The sequence below is a fragment of the Melanotaenia boesemani genome, chromosome 11, assembly GCF_017639745.1.
Source record: "Melanotaenia boesemani isolate fMelBoe1 chromosome 11, fMelBoe1.pri, whole genome shotgun sequence".
Lineage (NCBI taxonomy): Eukaryota > Metazoa > Chordata > Actinopteri > Atheriniformes > Melanotaeniidae > Melanotaenia > Melanotaenia boesemani.
In genome coordinates this window covers 4,038,470-4,059,123 of record NC_055692.1, presented here as the reverse complement: position 1 = coordinate 4,059,123, position 20,654 = coordinate 4,038,470, and the positions used below count along the sequence as shown (strand labels likewise).

Below are 20,654 nucleotides of genomic sequence, written 5' to 3'. Positions count from 1 at the left end.
CAATCCACTCATCCACTGCAGGTTCCTACTTACTTATAATGGCTGCTCAGTCTTTCTCAGATATGTAACACACTGACTGAGGCCTCTGAGAAGTAGCTCTTGCTTTTCTTTCACAAACCTTTCTGGCCATTGCTGACAGGTGCTGAAGGCACGGTCATCTTGACAGGTGTGACAGTGTTGGTGAGCGGCAGGACGTTACTGTTTGCAGCCTTTGGCCTCTGTCTGGGAGCGATTGATGTTTCCGTTGGGCCCACAGAGTCGGTTATCCTGCACAGGAGGAATGAAAACTAACATTTTAATTGACTTTAGTTATGTCTTAATTGTATGTGTGAGTTTATATTATCTCTCATCCCCTCAGTCAGCAGTACAGTACCTTGCTTTTGTCATGCTTTTCTTAGCAGCAACCTCGCTGGCTGTTAGAGGCTCAGGAAGCGATGTAGGGATGGGAGAGTTCTGGGAAAAGGAAAAATAAAAAAGGCAAGAGAATAAAATTAACATCTGCAAAGGCTGAAAAGGTTCTAACAGATTTATTTAGCTGACTTACAAAGAGGTTTGGCACTGGACAGTCTTTTCCAGCTAATTTAAAGGCAAAGTAGGACACTTGGTAAATGTCTGGTCTCTTCTCCTGGTCTGGCTCGAGCATATATCCTTAAAAAAAAACAAAAAAAACAGAAAGGACAATTTACTGAGAGAGTGGTGCATATTCTCTCTTTGGCCACTTGGGGGAGCTGTTGGTCCAATATCTGGAGAAAAAGGGAAGCTCTGCCATAGGATACAGTTTGGGGAAGCTGTCATGACTGGCAGCCCTCAACTGGTTCAAACAGGCTCTTGTTGTCAAAATGCATAAAGAAAACTTGAAACAGTTACAGCAGTTTTCTTTGTTCTGAGGGTTTAACACAAGGAGAGAGAATATTATCCATTTAATGAGAGTAGAGACAATAAAAAGAGTAGTTGCACAACTTTGGTGTAAGCGTATTTAAATAGTGATTAACTAAATTGACAGATAATCAACAGAATGACAAAGCTGAAGCCTTTATAAACCACCAACTTACTGATTAAACAGTGCAACTTGAAGGAGAATTTGGAGTTATCTGGAACAATAAAGGTTCCGTCACATATGGCGACTTGACTCTCCCCAAATGGAAGTGTGAAGAAACACAGCTTGTACAACAAGCATCCAAGTGCCTGTGGAGAAAACACACAAAAACTTCATCCACTCGCATCTACATTAGCAGGATTCCAGTATGACTTTTAGTATTTGATGCACCAGGATAAAAAAAAAATAAAGATGCACCCAAATTTCCCCAACGTTACTCTTAGCGTCACATTTTAAGGATGTCCTTTTGATCAGGGATAGAGTATAATAGCACTACCTATATACATCAAAGATTATTTCAATTATGGTAAACAAAAATGAGGTTTTTATGAAAATGTTTCTTTATTTAAAGGCACAAGTGTATCTTGCATCAGTAGTTTAGTCAAAATCAATCAATATTTTTTTCTACAACAGCCTCCCGGTGCAGCTCAGACACATGCCGTGAGATTGATGAAGCTCTCGTGAGACTCTTTGTCAGCCAGTAAATTCTCAACCCAACGCTTCACCAGAAACAGATTTCTCTAAACATCTGCATCTCTGGAGGCCTCTCAGCCACTGCTGAATTTCTGGATGAGACTGGATTGCAAAACGAGTCCACAAAGACGGGGGGCTGCAGAGGTCAAAATTCATCAAATTTTTCCTGTTCATTTGACTCAAGAACCATAAAAAAAACCCAACTTCTAAAACTCCAAGCCCTGGTTTATTTGTTTTCGCCATCTTTGGTCGGCCTGTTTTTTGTTTATGTAAAACTTCATGTAGAAGCTCAACCCTGTAAATCCCAGTCCGTTAACATGCAGACATGATGTTTCCAGGACAGCCTCAGTTGTCAAATTATGAGGCTAAAATGATGTAAAATGACTGTATCAACAGATATAGCAGCATAAAGATCAATCTGACCAGCTTTTTTTCATCTACTTATCATTGTTCATCATCACTTCCGGGTCAAAATAGAGGTTTCTTAGCAACGGAGTAGTGATAGTGATTTTTTTTTATGATCAAAATGTGATAAAATAATGGTGTTATCATAGATCACTCATCGTGGATTTAACATATAGAGTCACTACATTTTATGGCTGGATTGTAAACCTGAACGGGATATAAATGCCTGGTAAACATATGTAGATCACTTAAAGGAAAAGCTACCCCCACTGAGTTACACACTACCGTTCCTGAGACACTGTTCACAATATAAGCAACAGTGACTGGGGGAAATCTAGAGCTAGCAGAGTTTTAAGGGTTAAAATACACAAATACATGGAAAGTTGATTTATTTAGCAACAGCAGCAGAAGTGGGAAGGCCTGGCCTTTGGCTTTATTAGTGCCAGTCTCTACCCTCCAAGTGTAACAGGCCTGTTAAGAATAAATATTTCTCATGTCACTGATCACAAAGCTGCTTTAAAGAAGAACCTGAGCCACAGTGTGCTGTGTGGCAGCAAGGCCTGTCGAAACAAATCCGCATGCAAAACCTGCCAAATCATTTATTCAGCAGGAGCTAAATTTGGCTCTCTGCCGCCTTTTTGCTGATGATGCAATAGCAGATGAAAGACTTAGCGTTAAGGGGATCCTTTCTTTGAGCTTTTTTCACCAAACAAGCTAATCCAGTCTGATACTAAACCCTTAATCCAAAACAGGCACCATCAAAGCCAACAACTTAAAATTAATAGTTCTTTGAGACTAAATAAAACTCCAATGCTACAGAACAGGAAGTGAGCATGCTGACAGGAAGTTGATGCTGTGTCACAAGACTATGTTTAAGACTTCTGTTCCGATTTAAAGATAAAAAAACAAAACGGTGATAAAAAGTCTGAATGTGTTGTACAATTTAATGTGTACAAGATGATCCCTCCACAGTCAACTTCATAACTTCTGGCTTTTATATTGCTTGTTCAGGGCTGAGGCCCAATTTCACACAAGCTTATGAAGGTCCTCAACTGGACCTAAATATCTCACATGTAGAGAAAGCAGAAGAGGACAGAGTGTAGATGAAGTCCTGGTTTTGTTCTTTTTTTGTGGTTAAAGAGCAAGTGAAGGCAAACTGGCCCAACAGGTTCCTTCTCCCAGCTGCTCTGGGCGGACTGACGCCCAGGACAAACCAGCCTTGCAGGATGTATAAAACACACCAACTCTGAACACACACATACACAAAGGTGATCTTACCCATATATCAGCCTTAGTGGTGATGGGTTTTCCTGCATACAAGTTAATCATCTCCGGGGCCCGATATGAAAGAGTTGTGTACCTGTGAGATACAACAAACATCAAACCGTTAATGGTCACATGAGGCATCACCAGAGCTGCACAACATTTTCTTCCACTTAACAGTTTTTAATTATTTTCCAAATGCAGTTACATAAAATAATTACACAGCCTGTAGACAAAAAAGCTAAACAGCTAAGAGCCTCCGACTGGATAATTACTGCATGGATGATGTTTCAGATGCAACGTTATTGGTGTTAAAGATGCGAGGAACGTGTGTGGAAAATGTACAAAAGTACTGTGCTTCCCAAGGATATGGTATCAGATGTGAGCAACAAAAATCAGGCAAACTGCATGTGTGGTCGAAGGATCAGAGGAGTGGCTGCATGTATCACACATCCTGTCCATTTCATAGACAATTCCAACTCCTCCTGGGACCACAGACAGGCACTTTTTACGACAGATGGATTCTGCCTGAACAGGTCAGGAGTGAGGCTGTTTGCCTCCAACTTGTTTTATTTTCTGAACAGACACTCTGTTCCTTCGGACAAGGACAACAGACAAGAGACCAAAACAAGGTGATAAGACAGAGCCTAGAGGAAACCTTGAGAAAAACCACCTCAGTTCCCTCCTAAAGAAAGTCCCAAAGCTGCCAGCGAGGACCCACCCTCTTCATCTCATCATACTCCACCCAGGTCACCCTCCCTCTCCCCATCCTCCCCACCCCTCCTGGACTTCACCACCCAGATGAAGGAGCTGGTCACTATTGTGACCAAACTGATCCCATACCCCAGTCCCTTCTTTTCATCCCGAAGCATCCCACTTCATCCTCCCCCACCAGTTCCCCAGCGAGCTCTGACCCAGTCATCCCAGCCCCAGCGCCCACCTCCCTTCCCTCCACAACCAAACTCCTCATCTGTCTCCAGCCTGATAACAGCACAGCGTCTGATTGATATGTGCTGGGTCCAGGCTGCAAATATGTGGGTACTCATGGCTCTCTCCAGGACAAGCCGGGTCCCAAAATTCCAGTAGTTTCTTTTATCACAGTTTTAATAGGCAACAAAAAAGCTTGATAAATGTTCAGAAAAGCAAGTTTCACCCAATATATTCTATACATTTATCAGATCTTGTGTTCATTCCTCATCAGACTCAGTCTGGCCATAACAGGAACTGGACAGATAACATTTTTAGCACACTGAAGCTAGCTTTACTAAATATCATGTTTGGCTTCAAAGACATTTTTATTCAATAATTTTATAACAAAGCACAAACTTAGTTTTTGTTTTTAACAGAAACCTGGTTAGACAAAGACAATGAGTCAGTTGTTCTAGATCACTTCAGAAAGGTGGAGGAGTGGCTGTTTGGTTTAACGAATCCCTCGAATGCAGCAGATATCTAATATCTTCATTGGAATATGTGGCTCTCCAGATGAATTCCCCTCCCGTGTGTTGTTTCTTGACATTTACTGACAATCTAAATACTGTGCAGCGTTTTTTGATGACTTTGCTGAACTGCTGTCAATAATCTGTGTTGACTTTGGAGAAGGGAAAAATGGAGGAGTTCAGGGCTGTGATCAAGACATTGTGGACATTAAACTGTTTGTCATGCACAGCTATGACTACAACCCAGCTTAGGCCATTTAACTGGACAGCCATTTTTGTGCCAGTATACATGCACATGAGAAGAATTGATTTGATGTCCGGCACCACTACGATACATGGCGATATTTCCCCTTTTAGCTTGTTAGTTTCTACCTTTTTTTCCAGCTGACCTACTACCTCACAGACTAAAACAATTGACAGACCATGTAGCTTGCGGCACACTGGTACCACATTTAGCTGTAAACCTGACAGCTTTACAGCTCTATACATTTCTGTATACAATGCTCATTTTGCTTTTCCTTTAAGGAGTTTTATGTACCAGCAAAGATCATTTACTTCATCTCAAAAACGTAATTAATTTCTCAAGAATTAAAGAGGATAGACGACAGCAACTCCAGATATAAAATGTGCTAAAAAATAACCCTAAAAGTTACATCTTATGATTTAAAAATTATGTTTCTGTTAATAAAAACAGCTGAATGTGTGAAACAAACTCAGTGGTTATGAAAAAAGCTCAGTGTGAGGAATAAGGCGAGTTTACACGTTTACTGCTGATAAGCGTCACAGTTTATAACAGCTGTAAATGTGGGCCAGAGCTGAACCAACCTCTGAGATTCGACCCTAAGCAAACATAATCATATAATAGAAAGCCGCAGAGCAAACCAGCCACAGTCAATCATTATTTACAAAGTGTTGAAGTTGTGATTGAACTTTAAGGATTATAAGGTGATAAAAAGCAGGTTTGAGGAACTGGCTACTTTGATCTGCTGATTTTAGTCATTCTGGTGCAAGGCCACAGCAGTGGAAGCCCATGTGATGTGATCATCATAAACTTCTCTTAATGTTGGTGTTTGTGAATGAAATCAAAACGAAGGCTGCTGTGATTTTAAAAACGATTTCATGTGAATTAATGAGTTAAACCAGTTCTATGACTAGAGTTGGTTGATGAGGAGTAAAATAGAACTGAACATTGTATATAAACTTATTTCTTTCTAAATGCGACAACAGTTACATTAAGCATGTTACCCACAGGTGGATTTATATTATTACATCTGCTCCAAATAAATCTTATTGTCGTTTTCAACCAAATAATTACAGGAAGTAAATTGCATTATAGGCAATTTTCTTCCTGTTTTACGTTGCAGTAATGTGAGTAATTAGTTTCACCTCATATTCAGTTGTCTAACTCTGGAATTTCCCACAGTGATTCTGGGGGAATACCAGTGAAAAACAAACTCACTGTCCTGTTCATCAGGTCCTCCTTCTAGTACCAGGTTTCACCACTTTATTACTTCTGAGGTGTCTTAATTTTTGGTGCAATGGTGCAAAAGGTGTTGGAAACTTTCCTGAGGTTTTGTTCCATATTGACATGACAGCATCACACTGTTGCTGCATCCATGATGAGAATCTCCCGTTCCACCACATCCCAAAGCTGCTCTACTGGACTGAGATCTGGTGACTGTGGAGGCTTTTGGGAGTCCAGTGAACTCATTGACTGGTTTCTTGACCATGGCAGAGATGATCTGAGCTTTGTGTTATGGTGCATTATCCTGCTGGAAGTAGCATCAGAAGATGCTACACTGTGGTCATAAAGGGATGGACATGGTCAGCAACAATACTCAGGTAGGCTGTGCTGGTTAAACCAGGCGACGTTGGTACTAAGGGGCCCAAAGTGGGCCAAGAAAATCTCCTCCACACCATTACACCACCAGCAGCCTGAAGCGTTGATCCAGGCAGGATGGATCCATGTTTCATGATGTTTCCACCAAATTCTGAGTTTAGCATCTGAATGTGGAGCTGAAATGGAGACTCATCAGACCAGCAACGTTTCTCCATCTTCTGTTGTCCAGTGTTGGTGAGTGTGTGTGAATTATAGCCTCATTTTCCTGTTCTTGGCTGACAGGAGGCACCCGGTGTGTCTTCTGCTGCTGTAGCCCATCTGCTTCAAGGTTGGACGTGTTGTGTGTTCAGAGATGCTGTTCTGCAGACCTTGGTTGAACCAGTGCTGATTGGACTTCCTGTTGTCTTTCTATCATCTCCAACCAGTCTGTCCATTCTCCTCTGTCCTCTGACATCAACCAGACTTTCTGGTCCAGACAACTGCTGCTCACTGGATATTTTCTCTTCTTCAGACCATCTCTGTAAACCCTAGAGATGGTTGTGTGTGAAAATCCCACTAAATACTCAGACCAACAACCATGCCACGTTCAAAGTCACTTAAATCCCCTTTCTTCCTCAGTCTGATGCTCAGTTTGAACTTCAGGAAGTCGTCTTCACCATGTCTACATGACTAGATATGTTGAGTTGCTGCCATGTGATTGGCTGATTAGATATTTGTGGTAAATAATTCAACAGGTGTAGCTGATAAAATTTCTGCCGCAATAATATGAGGCATTGGTTTCGCCTGTCAGGAATATACAGCTGTCCAACACAGTTCAAGTAATTCTAGTGACATATCAGAGACATATAACACCTACTAATCTAGACATTCTTGTCTTTCACAGATGATTAAAATAAAAAACCTTACTTCTTGATCTCGTCCTCCACTGCAGTCACACCATCTTTTTGTGGCAATAAAACCTTGTGTGTGGCGCTGCCGAAGTCACACAGCACATAACTTCCCTGGTCATTCAGCAGGATATTCTCAACCTGGCAAACAAACACAGATTTCATACTTTATGAGGTAAAACAAGTCAAATTAGAGGAAACGTGATTTTAAAAAAAAAAAAAAAAAAAAAAACCCTTTACAATAATTCCAATCCCAGAACTTTTAAATCTGCACATGAAGCCAAAGTTCACAAATACAAATAATCCTGGTTTACTAATAATTTCAAATTCAAGAGCTTGAGGTCAAATTTATTTATCCAGGTCTCTCTCGAGCAACTAAAGCTGGATTAATACGGCGTCTGTGTACAGTAGGGCCGGCCTAGCTGGCGCTGGTGAAATGCGCTCTTGCACTCGACTGTAGCGTTAAACTGTCGTGTTGTAGTTTCTCTTCAACGAGAAGCACGTTATCACAAACTGATCAATCACAAGGGAGCACTCCCCCGTAACTGTGCTGCGTAGCAGCGGTGCACATCGGGTCTGGAAGAGGTGCACGTCGGGGCTCTGCGGAGCTCATGACGTTGAGGGTGTAAATGACCGTACACAGACGCCATGCAAGTATAAATCCAGCCTAACTTTTTATCTTTGGTCACATCAAAGCACCTAAACCAGGGGTTTCCATCTCCAGTCCTCAAGGGCTCCAATCCTGCAGGTTTTAGATGTTTCTCTGCTTAAACACCTGATTATATTAAATGTCTCTCCTCAAAGGTTTGTTGTCAAGTGCTGCCCCACCTTGCTGACCCTTTAATCTGATTCCCCCAATCTAACATTTTACAGGTCTAGGTGGAGGGTTTTATCTCCCCGAATATCTTCTTAATCAGTTTTCAAATTAACCGTGGTCGACAAAACTAATAGGAGAGGCTGCTGTGTGTTTAAAATACAAACAAACCTAGATGTTTATGGCTGTTTGAGCAGGCATAAACCTGCCATATAATACAAAGAGGAGCTGCCTTTCACCTAATTCAAGTCTAAATAGATAATTTTTCATGAAAAAGATGGACCAAAGATACACCACCTTTTACCCTAGGAGCAAAGAAATGCTCTGCTCCTGTAAAGTGCTATAAAAGCATTATATAGCAATATTATTTACACTTTTACTGCAACCATCAGCCCTGTTGGTTGTAGTAAAAGTAACTTTTTAATTTAATTTGTATTTCTTGAACAATTTAAACCCTTTTTTGACATATAAACCCACATGTTTCAAATAATAAAACCATGAAACATTTCACAAATACTAAGTGCAAACCAGAGTAAATGCTTAAAAAGAAATTATGAAAGAGTAGAGATGTTTGGAGAAAGAAAAATGACTGAATGAGCACAAACTGAAAGCAAAACAAATAAAAGAGAAAATAAAAGCCAGTGAATGAGTTTCTATTTGTGGAGACGTGACATGAGAAAAAAAATTTCATACTGTCATAGGAAAAGAAAAAAAAGCTAATGCAAGCAGCAGCGAGTGTCTCAGTCTGTTGACAGCTCAGGGTTAAGGGTCTTTTTTTGCAATCTCACTTCCCCTGGCGATGCGTGACTGGGCCTCCATGGTCTTTTGTGTCCCTGCAATGTTATATAAGCTGTGTAGGCTGAACAGATAGACAGCAAACAGAGGACAGGCCTGTGGAACTGAAGGAACTGCTCTGTTTAGAGGCTTGTCCAATTGGACAGAATACAGCAGCCCACTGATGAGGCACTGAGGAGAATTCAACCAGGGTGGGAAATTACCATCAGCCTCTGTGCATCAGCAGAATGAGGGCAAAGCTGACTGTTAGCCAACGCCTGAACTGAAAATCCATCCTAAAAATCGGAACTTTAACATGCCTGCTGCTGTGATGTCAAGGTGCAACTTTAAGAAGAAGTAGATGGAAAAGAAAAGAGGGTAAATGGTGGATGAGAAGTCAAACAGAGGCATAAACGAAAGGAAACGAGAAAAAAAAATTTGAATTAAATTAAATCAATGCATTCTTTCCTTTAAATCACATTTTATTAAGTTTACAGACATACACTGAACACTGAAACAGCATCAATAATCATTTTTGAAACTTTCCTTTAACCTGCCATTTCTTTCCATTGTTTCTAATATGTCCAGTATAATGGTGCTTTCCCATTACATGTTATTGTGATGTATGATCATCCGTCCATCCCCCCTTCCATCCATCCATCCATCCATCCATCCATCCATCCATCCATCCATCTAAAGTTGTGTCACAGAGGAAATGGGTCCAGCTCCTCCTGGGCATCCCAAGAAATCCCAAGACCCAAGGTCTGGGAAAGTCTATGCAGCCAGTCTATAGTCTCTCTAGCGAGTCCTGGGTCTGCTCCAGTATTTCCCAGTAGGACTTAGCTGGAAAACCAGAAGGAATCCTAATCAGATGCTTAAGCCACCTCAGCTGGCTACTCCTCCCTTGTTTTGGGAATAAAGTGGTTACAGAGATGCAGTGACCTGGGTTCAAGTATGCTGAAATATGGCAGAGAACTGCTCTCTAGTAAAATCTACAAGCGATAAGTAAAATGCAAAGTCCAATTTCCTAATCATGATTAACAAAGTAAATACTAAATTTTTAACACACCAAGCTCCCTCCTGATATGGGAGCTCCTCTCAGGATGCGCTCGGCCTTCCAGAGGAAGCTTTTATTAACCGCTCGTATCAACAGTCTCATTCGTTCGGTCACTATCCAAACCTGGTGACCATAGGTGCGGGTTGGAACCAGTAACTCTATCTGCTCTCTTTTCCACAACAAACCAGTGCAGCACCCTCCTTACAGCTAATGGGGCCCCAATCCATCTGTCCTCACTCCATCCTACCATCACTGGTGAACAAGATCTTGAGATACTAAAAGTACTCCACCTGAGGCAGACTCCACCCTTTTCCAGTTGACCACGTCCTCAGACTCAGAGAGGCTGACCTTCATGTCCAGAACCACCCTGGTGCTGAGGATCTTGGTGACCTGTCATCACCTGTGGGTGTAAACAACTCTCTAGAGCTGCAAGGACACATCAGCATAACTTCTTGTTACACTAGTGCATGTAGATGACAGACTGTGAGAATGTCTACACAAACACAAAGTTTATTAACCACAAGTTTGGATTTCCAGATCATTTTTTGTTTCTCCTCCTTAGACGGAGCTCAGCTCTGCAGCAGATACTTATTTATAATTCTTGTCTGTGTCACAACAACTTGCCACGCTGACAAACAGCTGATACCGTCTGTAATAGAAAACAAAACGGGAAAGACGTACCGAGTAGTACCGGAGAGTATAATGTAATGAAAAAGCACCATTAGTGACAGCAATGGTGAAAACTTCCATTATAAACCTCGCTCTGAGTTTTTTTTTTTTTTAATGTGCATCTCTTTTATTGGATCATATATTTTGAATTTGGCCAGTAGATTTTAGTTTTAGGGTTTTAAAAGCCCAACTCCATAAGACGCAAATCCTCAAAACACACTTCATGGCCGTAGTATTGCATGGATTCTTCCGCATCCAATGAACGAGGATTTGTGTTGCAATGTCTCCAGGGATGCTCAGCAAATTAAATATTGGTCCCTCAACAGGACTTTAATTCCCAAACTTTTTGAGCCACGACCCACCTGTAGCCTCTATTTATTTTACAATAACCTAGCGACCCTCCTGAAATGACCTTGGAACCCCCGTGGGGTTCGGGATCCCAGTTTGAGAAAGGCTGGCTTGTTTAACTACCCCAAAAAACAAAGAGGCTAAAGCTCCCTCTACCTTTAGGTCTCTGTGGATGATGGGCGTCTTGCATTGGTGCAGGCGAGCCACGGCCTCACAGGCGTCGCAGAAGATGTGGAGGACCTCCGCCTCACTAAAGCCCACATTTAACCGCTGGTTCATCTGCTTCACCACCTGACCCGCTGCAGGAGAGACATGAAAATAGTCAACACACGTAATCAGTTCAGGCCACGACTTACATATCTGATTATTCCCAATAAGCAGAGGAATGTTTGCATGTAAATCTGACCAATGAGGGCAAAAACAGCTTAAAAATAGCACTGTAAAAGGAAAAGATGACTCACTAACCTGCTATGATCAATACACAGAACATGGGTAGCAAAAAGCTTGAGTTGACTCAGAACTTTGGTCTGTTTGATGTTTTTATGTAAAAATAAATGTAGAATCCAAACATGTAGACCATCATTCAGGACAGGCTCAGCTGTCAGATTATGAGGCTAAAATGAATGTATGAATAGATAAAGCAGCATAAAGGCCGACCAGAAAAAGAAAACTGAATTTATTACTAACAGAACTTTGTAGAAATAACACACAGATCAACAGTGACCAAACCTTTTCTCATCTCATCGTTCTCTCAAGTCTTGACTTCAGGAGAAAAATATTGTTATTGAAACAAACACACAACAGAAACTATTTCCATGTTTCCACTTTTCCTCATTTCCAGTTATTCCTGCTACTATTTACCTGCTATCCTCACTAAACCAACTCCAGCTCAGCTGCTTTGTGGCGCCACCGTGCATCAGAAACGTCTTCTTGGCTTTATTCCAGCCATAGAGGAGCATTATTTTTCTTCTTTTCACACACACATAGAACTTTCTGCTCACTGGTTGATCTTTGGCTGCTCCTGATTGGATGTTACCGTCAATCTAAGCTCTCTGATTGGTGGAAAGTCTGACAGGAAGTGGCTTCATCATCATGTCCAGGTCTAAATAGAGGTCTCTTAGCAACATAGTAGTGATGGTGATGTTTTTATGATGAAATGTGATAAATAATGCTGTTATCATGGATCATTGTGGATTTACCAGATAGTCTCTGAATAAAAACTACATTTAGTGGCTGGATCAGAAACCTCCTGGACAGAATAAAAATGAGTGGAAAACTTCTATAGATCACCTAAAGGGTAGCTATCCATCACAATTTACCCCCCAGTTACACACTGTCGCTCCGGAGAAACTGTTGACGATCTAAGTGATAAGCATCAGCAATGTAGACGGGTTTCAAGGGTAAAAGACGCTGTACCTTTACAGAACTCCATGAGGATCAGGACCTCCCACACACTGTCTGAAACTGGATTGATTGTGGAGTCCAGGTATCCGACGATGTTCTTATGGCCCGACAGCTCTTTCTGGAGGTGGGATGAAAACACAGGAGTGGATCAAATTAGAAAGACACAAACTGAGCACAAAGAAAATAAAACAATATTCTCTAAAAAGTGGAAACTGCATGTCCAGGACTAAGTTGGTAAGAGACACCTGATACACGAAGTAGTACCGATAAATCCTCAAGTTTTACATTTGATCTGAAATAAAATGCTTTAGAAGGAAAACGTGAGAAGCGCCGTTTAAAATAACGCTCTGCTTTGTTGTACAGACAACACATGAAAAGCACATGTAGGAGGACATGCCAGAAAAACTAGCTAAACAAATCTCAACATTAATGACACTGAATTTACACAACAACCACATTTACTGTCTGTCTCTGAAAAACAAGCCGCAAGTTTGTGTAAAATTGTTCACAACTACTGTTTGTGTGTAAGAGTGATGCAAATATGTAGTTAAATACCAGCATGACTAGAGAAGAAGCTGTGTGTGTGTTGTGGAAACTGACACACCTAAGGCAGCGTCCCAACAGGCCAGAACTGTGTCAACGTTTAAGGTTAGCCGTGTGTGTGTGTGTGTGTGTGTGTGGATATTGCACGTTGTTCCAGATGATAAAGCAGTAATCAGACAAACAACAGCTCAGACTGAGTCGACACTCTGGGGTCAAACACCTGCTGCTGTCGTAGGTGTTTGGAAAGCCTGAGAATATTTTGAGCTCTTAGCTCTTTATGACAGATGTCCATTAATATGTCAACCAGTTCACAGCCAAACATGTTTTGCTCTTGATGGACTGGAAAGGCTGGAAAATGTATATTTACCTTGTTTTATGACTGTATGCATTTTCATGAGCTGTGAGGGTTTGTGAACCAACAGAAACAAGAATTATATGAGCAAATTAAATACCAGAAAACTCAGAACGTTCACATCATCAGCCTGCTGCCTTCAAGTGGAAATTAATTAGAGTCTGTTTTGTAGTCAAGGAAGGTGGAAAAAGAACAGCAGCAAACAGTGTTTAAAGCCATCCCTACAACTTGGTAATGGTATTTTAATTAAAAACATCTGACTGTGATGGCGTTGTCTGTAAATAATATGATGGAAGACAAAGTGGGGTGTAATATCTCAGGCTAATTCGACCAACAGTGTGAGGATGCTCTCACCATGATGGTGATCTCCCTCTTGTAGACGTTCAGGTCCGGCACATTGTTGACGTACATCCTTTTGAGAGCGCAGCGGACGCCGCTGTGCGTACGAGCCAGGAACACCACGGAGAAACCTCCTGAAAAACACAAGACCAAAAAGCATCCGTTCATATGCAGAGTCCTTTCATGAGATTATGACATGATGGTCTGTTAATCATCCTTGATGATGGTACACTAAAGAAGAAGAAAGCTAAAAAAAGAAAAAGGGAAAAAATGAAGAGGGAAAATAAACATTTATAAAAAGAAAAAGGAGAGCGGAAAAAGAGGAAAATTAATGCAAAAGAAGAGAGAAAAAAACACAGAAGAGGCAAAAGAAAATGATGCTCACAGGACAATTTGCAGACACTTTAAGGTAGAAAATCTTGTCACATGGTCATTACAGTGTTGGGCAGTAACACATTACTTTTGTCAGTAAGTAATACTCTAATGCATTACTCTTTAAATAAAGTAACTCGGTTACCGTTACCCTACGGTGTGTTACTAGCCAAGTTAATACATTTCAGCCAGCAGCTGCAAGTTTTTCCTGTTTACAGCGGTGATGCAGTGCTACATGGGCGGCGTTGCAAAGTCCGCGTTTGTTTTTCTGTCGCTTGTAAATATCGACACTCGCAGGCTGAGGCTTCCTCTGTGAAGCCCTCCGGATTCTGTCACAGCTGACCACAAAGCAACAACCCCTGAATGCGGAGCGGAAACGCGAACACAACAGTTGTTTTTTTCAGGAACTAACATTCACAGAGCTGTGGACTAACCCACACACACACACACACACACAAAGCTTCACTTGACAGAGACAGTGAGGATGCTCGTGAAAAACTATGGAAATACGGAAATAAAAAAAATATATAATAAAAAGTAGGAGAAAGATGGACGGTCAACATGCAGCACAGATTTACTTTTTCACCAGCAGTTACTTTACTTTTCATTTCTATTTTTTTTTTTTTTTCAAATAATCAGCTGATCTGACAAATAAAGGGGTGAAAAATTACTTTAAGTTTGTTTTATATTTCGTACAACACCAAGTTATAAGAATGTTAGTGGGAGCATATTTAAGAATGCTACCTTTAAAAAAGTAACTAAAAAGTTACTTTTAGCAGTAATGCATTACTTTTCTGTCTAAGTAAACAAAGTAACTAAGTTACTTTTTGAATGAAATAACTAGTAACTAACTTTTTCAGTAACTAGCACAACACTGGTCGTGGTTAAGCTAATCTAGAGTCCCTGCCGCCGGCTGCTGTTACCCCGTTTATCTACAGTACCTAAACACCTCTGCTTCTGCATCAAGGCACACAATCCAGGAAACTTTCAGCCTCTAGCTTCTGTATTTCTTACTTTTTATGTACTTTGTGTCGACTGGTAACTTTAGTTTTTGGCTTTATCCAACGCTATAATCTCATAAGTTAAGTGAAATATAAAAACAGACTAAGCAAAAACAAACAACGTAAAGCACGGTGCCTGTGTGTAGTTACAACAGCGAGTGTTACTGTGGCAGATTATCAGATCAGAGGGGAGGGAGCTGAGGTCTTTCTGCAACACACAGCAGCAGATAACGATATAAAGTCCAGCCTGCTGAGACAAGAACTGCAGCAGATGATAAAGTCAGGAACAGATTTCAACAGAGTAAATAACAAACTGCTTTGATCCGAAGACATTTTCACATTTTCAGCTGTTCAATTCTACTTTCATTTGACTTAAAAACAGACAAACATTTCGTAAATTTATACCTTTACATTCCTTCTCATACATAAAAGGAGTAGATACAAGTAAAAACTTATGTCTCTAGAACATTTCTAAACAGCACTCAGTTTGTCAACTTCACAACAGAAGACTTATAATAACAGATTTAGCCCCACCCACAAACAAAAACACCTAAATATACAAAAACAATGTCAAAGAGAAGGAAAAAAACCTACAATATTTCTGGCTTTGAACACTAATTACCGTCCTGAATTAGAACACTGTTAAAGCTTAAAGTTATTTATTATTCAAAACTCAATAATGTTTTTACTTTGCTGTAATTTAGCTCATGTGCAAACAGATATGTACTAATACACTAAAACAGGTGCAGCATCATGAAACTAAAACATAAAAATAATTTTTTTTATTAATTTAAAAAGGAATATAAAATTAACTTAAAATATTATTTAACAGTTAAATAATTCTCATTTCATATATAATTAAAAATGATACTTTTAGTTTAATAATAATAATAATAATGAATAATTATATTAAAATATTTCATTATAATTAAATATTTAAATAACAAATTAAAACACTGATGAAATGCGTCACATATGCAGAATGTCTTTGCAAAGGAAACAAAGACATGAGTGGGAATATATCAGGAAAAGGACTAATCAGAACTCTCCTTTTGCAGAGCAAATCCACCAGAATTTAAAAAAAGCAGCTGTATCAGCAGACAGGCCTTTAAGCAGTAAAACAGACAGAAATTCTCCTCAGACAAAGTAACACCTTGTGGAAGAACTTCATCGATTTGCCTTGACCTGCCAGCGTGCTAAGGTTAGCTTAATGGTTATTCCAAACCACTTGGCCTAGCCTGAATTGATTACCTGCAACAACGTTAAGTACAAAGCCAAAGACTTGAATTATATGGGATAGTTTGGTGAAAGAAATACTTAAAAAGACGGCAGGATGCAGTCCTTCATGGTGTATTTGCTGTTTGAGGAAAAATTCTGTAGTAAAAGGTTAAACTTTACGCCAGGACAGAGAAAAAAAGATGTGGGGGTTACACTGACCGGATGACCAAATTTATAAAGGCAAAATCCATTTGCTCGGGCGCAGGGCCAAGAGACTGGAAAGAGCAGGCTGTTTGAGCATGCACGGACAAGATACAAAGAACGGCTGATCCTCACTGAAAGACTGCAAGGCAGAGCCAAATTAACCCCTTACCTTGTTGTTGTTACCATGAGATGTACAAATGGTACAGGCGCAAATCAGATGGCAGCTGATTGTTTTGTCTTTTTGTGCCCTACACAGACTCATAATCTTTTAATCTCTAACTCCTCTTGAAGGTGCTTCAAACACAAAAATGTTAGTTTACAGTGCGTTTTCTAGGAAACATAAGTTCATATTCTGTCTCAGTTCTTAGACATGTCTGAAGGACAGAAATCTGATAATTTAGCCAATTTACACGTATACATCTTCACTCTAAACTCCTGACATTTCCACTCCAGACTCCAGCGATCATTTTTAAGTCATAGTAACTTATGATTTCATCGCCTGGGCAGCTGGGGGAGTCTCAAAGGTGGACGTTGCTTTCAGAAAGTTAACAGAAGTTAGAACGGCCTCAGCCTCGGTCATCTTGCCAAACAATTCCTCGTCTGCCTGCTGGCCTGCTCTGCAACTGACTGGGGCCATATGCTGCAGGATCAGGTTCTCACTAAATCACCACCATGGGGCTTTTGTTGCCTCCCATAACTATGCCAGCCACGGAAGTGGTATGCTATTGAGTACATTATTCTCCTAAGTGGCTCTGGATTGAATGATTTGTTGTAGAGAGGCTTTTGTGCCCAGCATACAAACATCCTGGACAAATAAGGAACTCCAAAACCTCACAAAAAGGCCTTGCTGTACAGGAGGCTGGCCTCTCTGAAGACTAATTGTTGTCGTTATTCATTTGTGTCAGTTTACCTCATCACTGCTGAGTGCCAATAAAATACATCTTCAGTTTGCTGTTAAAATCTTTCTTTAGATTTTCTTAATTTTTTAAAGCACTTGTCTGGAACAAAATGTCTCATCGATGACAGAGAATGAGCGAACTGGTTGGAGATGATAGAAAGGCAACAGGAAGTCAAATAACCACTGGTTCCAACCAATATTAGCAGCTTATTTGTGACCATGACCATATTTAACAAATAATTTGGTCTCAAGTGTCAAACAGATTCAGTGGAAATACATCTGTCAACTCACAGATAAACATGTCCAACTCCAGGACTCAGCAGCCGTTACGCTGCAGGAACTTCATGAGGACAAGATCAGCTGTCAGTGACAGTTGGGAGGAAAACCCCATATCCATCAGGCCAAGAGGGAAGGGGAGGGGTAGAGACATTACAGGCCTGTCATTACTGGAGAATTTTAACCATTACATCAAGTCCTCTGGACACTGATATCACTGAAAAACATGACAAACAGGGACAGTCATGGCTAGCCCTCATGACAGCTTGAGAGGATATTTACAGCTTTTATCAAACAGATGCTCGGCTCCGTTTGTCAGTAATGAAAACAAAAAGGAGCACTTCAGTAGAGAACAGAAGGTTTGTAATTTCTACTCAGCCACGAGGCGCAGATGTTCCTCTGAAGTTGTCTGTGATAACAAATCACTCTGACCAACCACTTTCCTGTTCATCGCTCCATCACCCCCGCTTTGCCTCTCGCTTCTCAATCCACAGCTCTACTCTTCACAAAGTTCGACAACTCAACATTTTAATGAAGTTTCATAGATTGCAATTTAACCCCGCAGGTTTACTTCAGCTGGGAACAAACAAGATGAGAAAAGGCCATTTTTTGGAAGGACATTTCGAGCAGGCTGAGGTATTTCCTCCTTGAGGCCCCCATCTCTTTACATGAACCCACAACACTTCCCCTAAAACTCCACAGCTATAAAACCTGAAGAGGAACTGCCACTTCACAAAGAATGTGTAGGATATTACACTTCTACTCTAACATGCAAGACAGAAGATGGTTAACAGTTTGACTTTTCTCCGACTGAACAATAATTTTCTGGTGAAAATCAGTGGCTGTGCTTTGCAGAGCCAATCGTCATTTCAGTAACCCCTCCACCTACAATCTCACAGCTTTCTTTTATGACTTCCTGGACAGTAATTTCACAAGAATCAAGCTTGGAAATGGATCTTCTTTAATAAAAGTTTTAAAAAGAAGCTGTTAAAGAAGCACAACACAAAGAAGCTGTCTGCTCAAATTCAGGGAATGCAGTTAAACACTGGACTGAAAGTAAAAAGCCAGCAGAGGATTTAGAACAGAGTATGACACTAATATTTTTTCTAAATCTTTGGAGAAGCCCAAAAGCAGCTAATCTCGATTTAAAAGATTAAATCACAATTATTGTTAGGGAAATGGTGTTTAGATTTTTTTTTCATATTGTTCAGACCTACAGGCAGAAGGCCGCTAAAACCCCCCCCACCCAAAACAAACAAGAAAAAAATTATAACTAAAAAATAAAGTCTCTTTTGAAATGATTAAAAACCCACAATACCCCTGGGAAAAATTAGGTCACATAATAAAACAGAATTCAGGAGCGGAAAAAATGATAAAAACAATCTTTAAAAAAATTTACAGGACTGTACCAAACCTGAGCTTTTCCAGGTGAGGGACGCTTTGGAGAACTTTGTAAGACTCTTGTCTCCTTCTTGTTCTACATCATTAGCAGCAACACTGTATTCAAAACACAAACCAAGTTTCGATATTATCCAGACATTGTCTAATGCAGGAAATCAGCTCCTATCAGAGTACTCGTTAGTCAGTTTAATGTGCTGTGCAAGCTGCTCCTGTTAATTACCAACGACGACTTTTTCATCCCCAACACTTTAGAAAATCCTCTTAGATTTGGTATTTCACAGACTAATGCAGGAGAGGCTTTTGTTCCCCGGGGAGTTAAAATGGTTGCAGACATGCAGTTTTATTAACTGTATAAATGAAGCTTCAAAAACACGTGGACAAAATTGTTGGAACCCTTCAATTAAAGAAGGAAACACCCACAACAGTCACTGAAAAAACTTTAAAGTGGCCAAAGGCAATAATACATAAACCCATAATGAAAATCTGACATTTTAAACTGTGCTTCAACAGAATAATTAACAATAAAACAAAACATATTAATGAAACTGGCCTGAGCAGAAATGTTGGTACTCTTCAAATAATATTTTGTTGAGCAACCTTTTAAGGCCACAGGTATTTTGTTCTTCGTCATTCTTGGCTGTTTTTAGCCGTGTGCTTTGGCTCATTATCCTGGTGGAGAACCAATGACCTGTGACAGAGACAAAGCTTTCACAGGGCGGCAAATTTGGCTCCAGAATGCTCTGATAGTCTTGGGATTTTATTGTAACCTGCACAGACTCGAGACAGCCTGAGCTAGAAGCAGCAAAGCAGCCCCAAAACAGAACCAGGCCTCCTCCACAGTCTTTTTTCGATGCACAGAGCTGACGTGACAACCCAAAAAGCTCCAGTTTTGTCTCATCTCTCTAACAGACACGTTCTCCTAGAAGCTTTGTGGCTGGTAAATGTGCATTTAGGCAAAATCCAGTCTGGCTTTTTTATGGTTTGCCTCCAACAGTGGAGTCCTCCTCCTCGTCCTCTATCAAGTCCACTTTGGCTCAAACAACAACGGATGATTGGCGGTGCTTCTCAATGCCATTTTAAACAGATTTAAGAATCTGTTGCTCTAAACAAGGAGCTGTTCCTGCCTTGTTTTCATGCCAGGTTGCACGGGAAGTGACTTTTTTTCTCTGTGTCAAGCGCAGGGGCGTCGCCTGGCCTGGGCATTCCCGGCTCTAGCCCCGAACATTTAACATCAAGCCCGAATGTTTTTTCACTCCAGGAGGAATAAGTTCACATTCCCTCAGCTGCCTTATGACATTAAAGAAGATGGCAGTTTTGTAATTTCCTGGCTTCTGTGAATGCCACACAGGTACAACAATATGACCAATCACTGAGGAATTTTATGGAAGCGGGGAATCCTCCGTGTGTAATTGGCTGACAGCCCGATGTTTTATCCCTAATCTGAACTCTGGTGTTATTTCGAGCGGTCATCATTAGCGGTCAAACATGGACATCAGAGGATTTTTGATTTAAAGAAGAGAGACAACTCTTCAGTTGTGGTTGCTGCCAATGAGCAGCAGGACTCTGGGCCAACACACGAAACA

The 20,654-nt window shown here is 40.6% G+C and overlaps 1 protein-coding gene and 1 long non-coding RNA gene across 3 annotated transcripts in view; one reads left to right on the top strand and one right to left on the bottom strand.

Annotated features, from left to right (window-relative positions):
- The window catches only part of bmp2k (BMP2 inducible kinase), a 49,558-nt gene that overhangs the window by 16,040 nt on the left and 12,864 nt on the right, over positions 1 to 20,654 (bottom strand). For both annotated transcript variants that reach the window (XM_041998335.1, XM_041998336.1), the window contains exons 2-10: positions 13,717 to 13,835; positions 12,480 to 12,585; positions 11,220 to 11,362; positions 7,421 to 7,542; positions 3,254 to 3,335; positions 1,053 to 1,185; positions 545 to 648; positions 374 to 453; positions 119 to 267 (exon numbers count right to left, since the gene is read on the bottom strand). In XM_041998335.1, the coding sequence (XP_041854269.1) occupies positions 119 to 267; positions 374 to 453; positions 545 to 648; positions 1,053 to 1,185; positions 3,254 to 3,335; positions 7,421 to 7,542; positions 11,220 to 11,362; positions 12,480 to 12,585; positions 13,717 to 13,835 (1,038 nt within the window). The remainder of the gene's footprint in view (positions 1 to 118; positions 268 to 373; positions 454 to 544; positions 649 to 1,052; positions 1,186 to 3,253; positions 3,336 to 7,420; positions 7,543 to 11,219; positions 11,363 to 12,479; positions 12,586 to 13,716; positions 13,836 to 20,654) is intronic.
- On the top strand, positions 2,239 to 12,534 carry LOC121648335. The gene is made up of 3 exons (XR_006011955.1): positions 2,239 to 2,275; positions 10,877 to 10,882; positions 12,451 to 12,534. It is a non-coding gene; the product is annotated as an uncharacterized LOC121648335 (long non-coding RNA).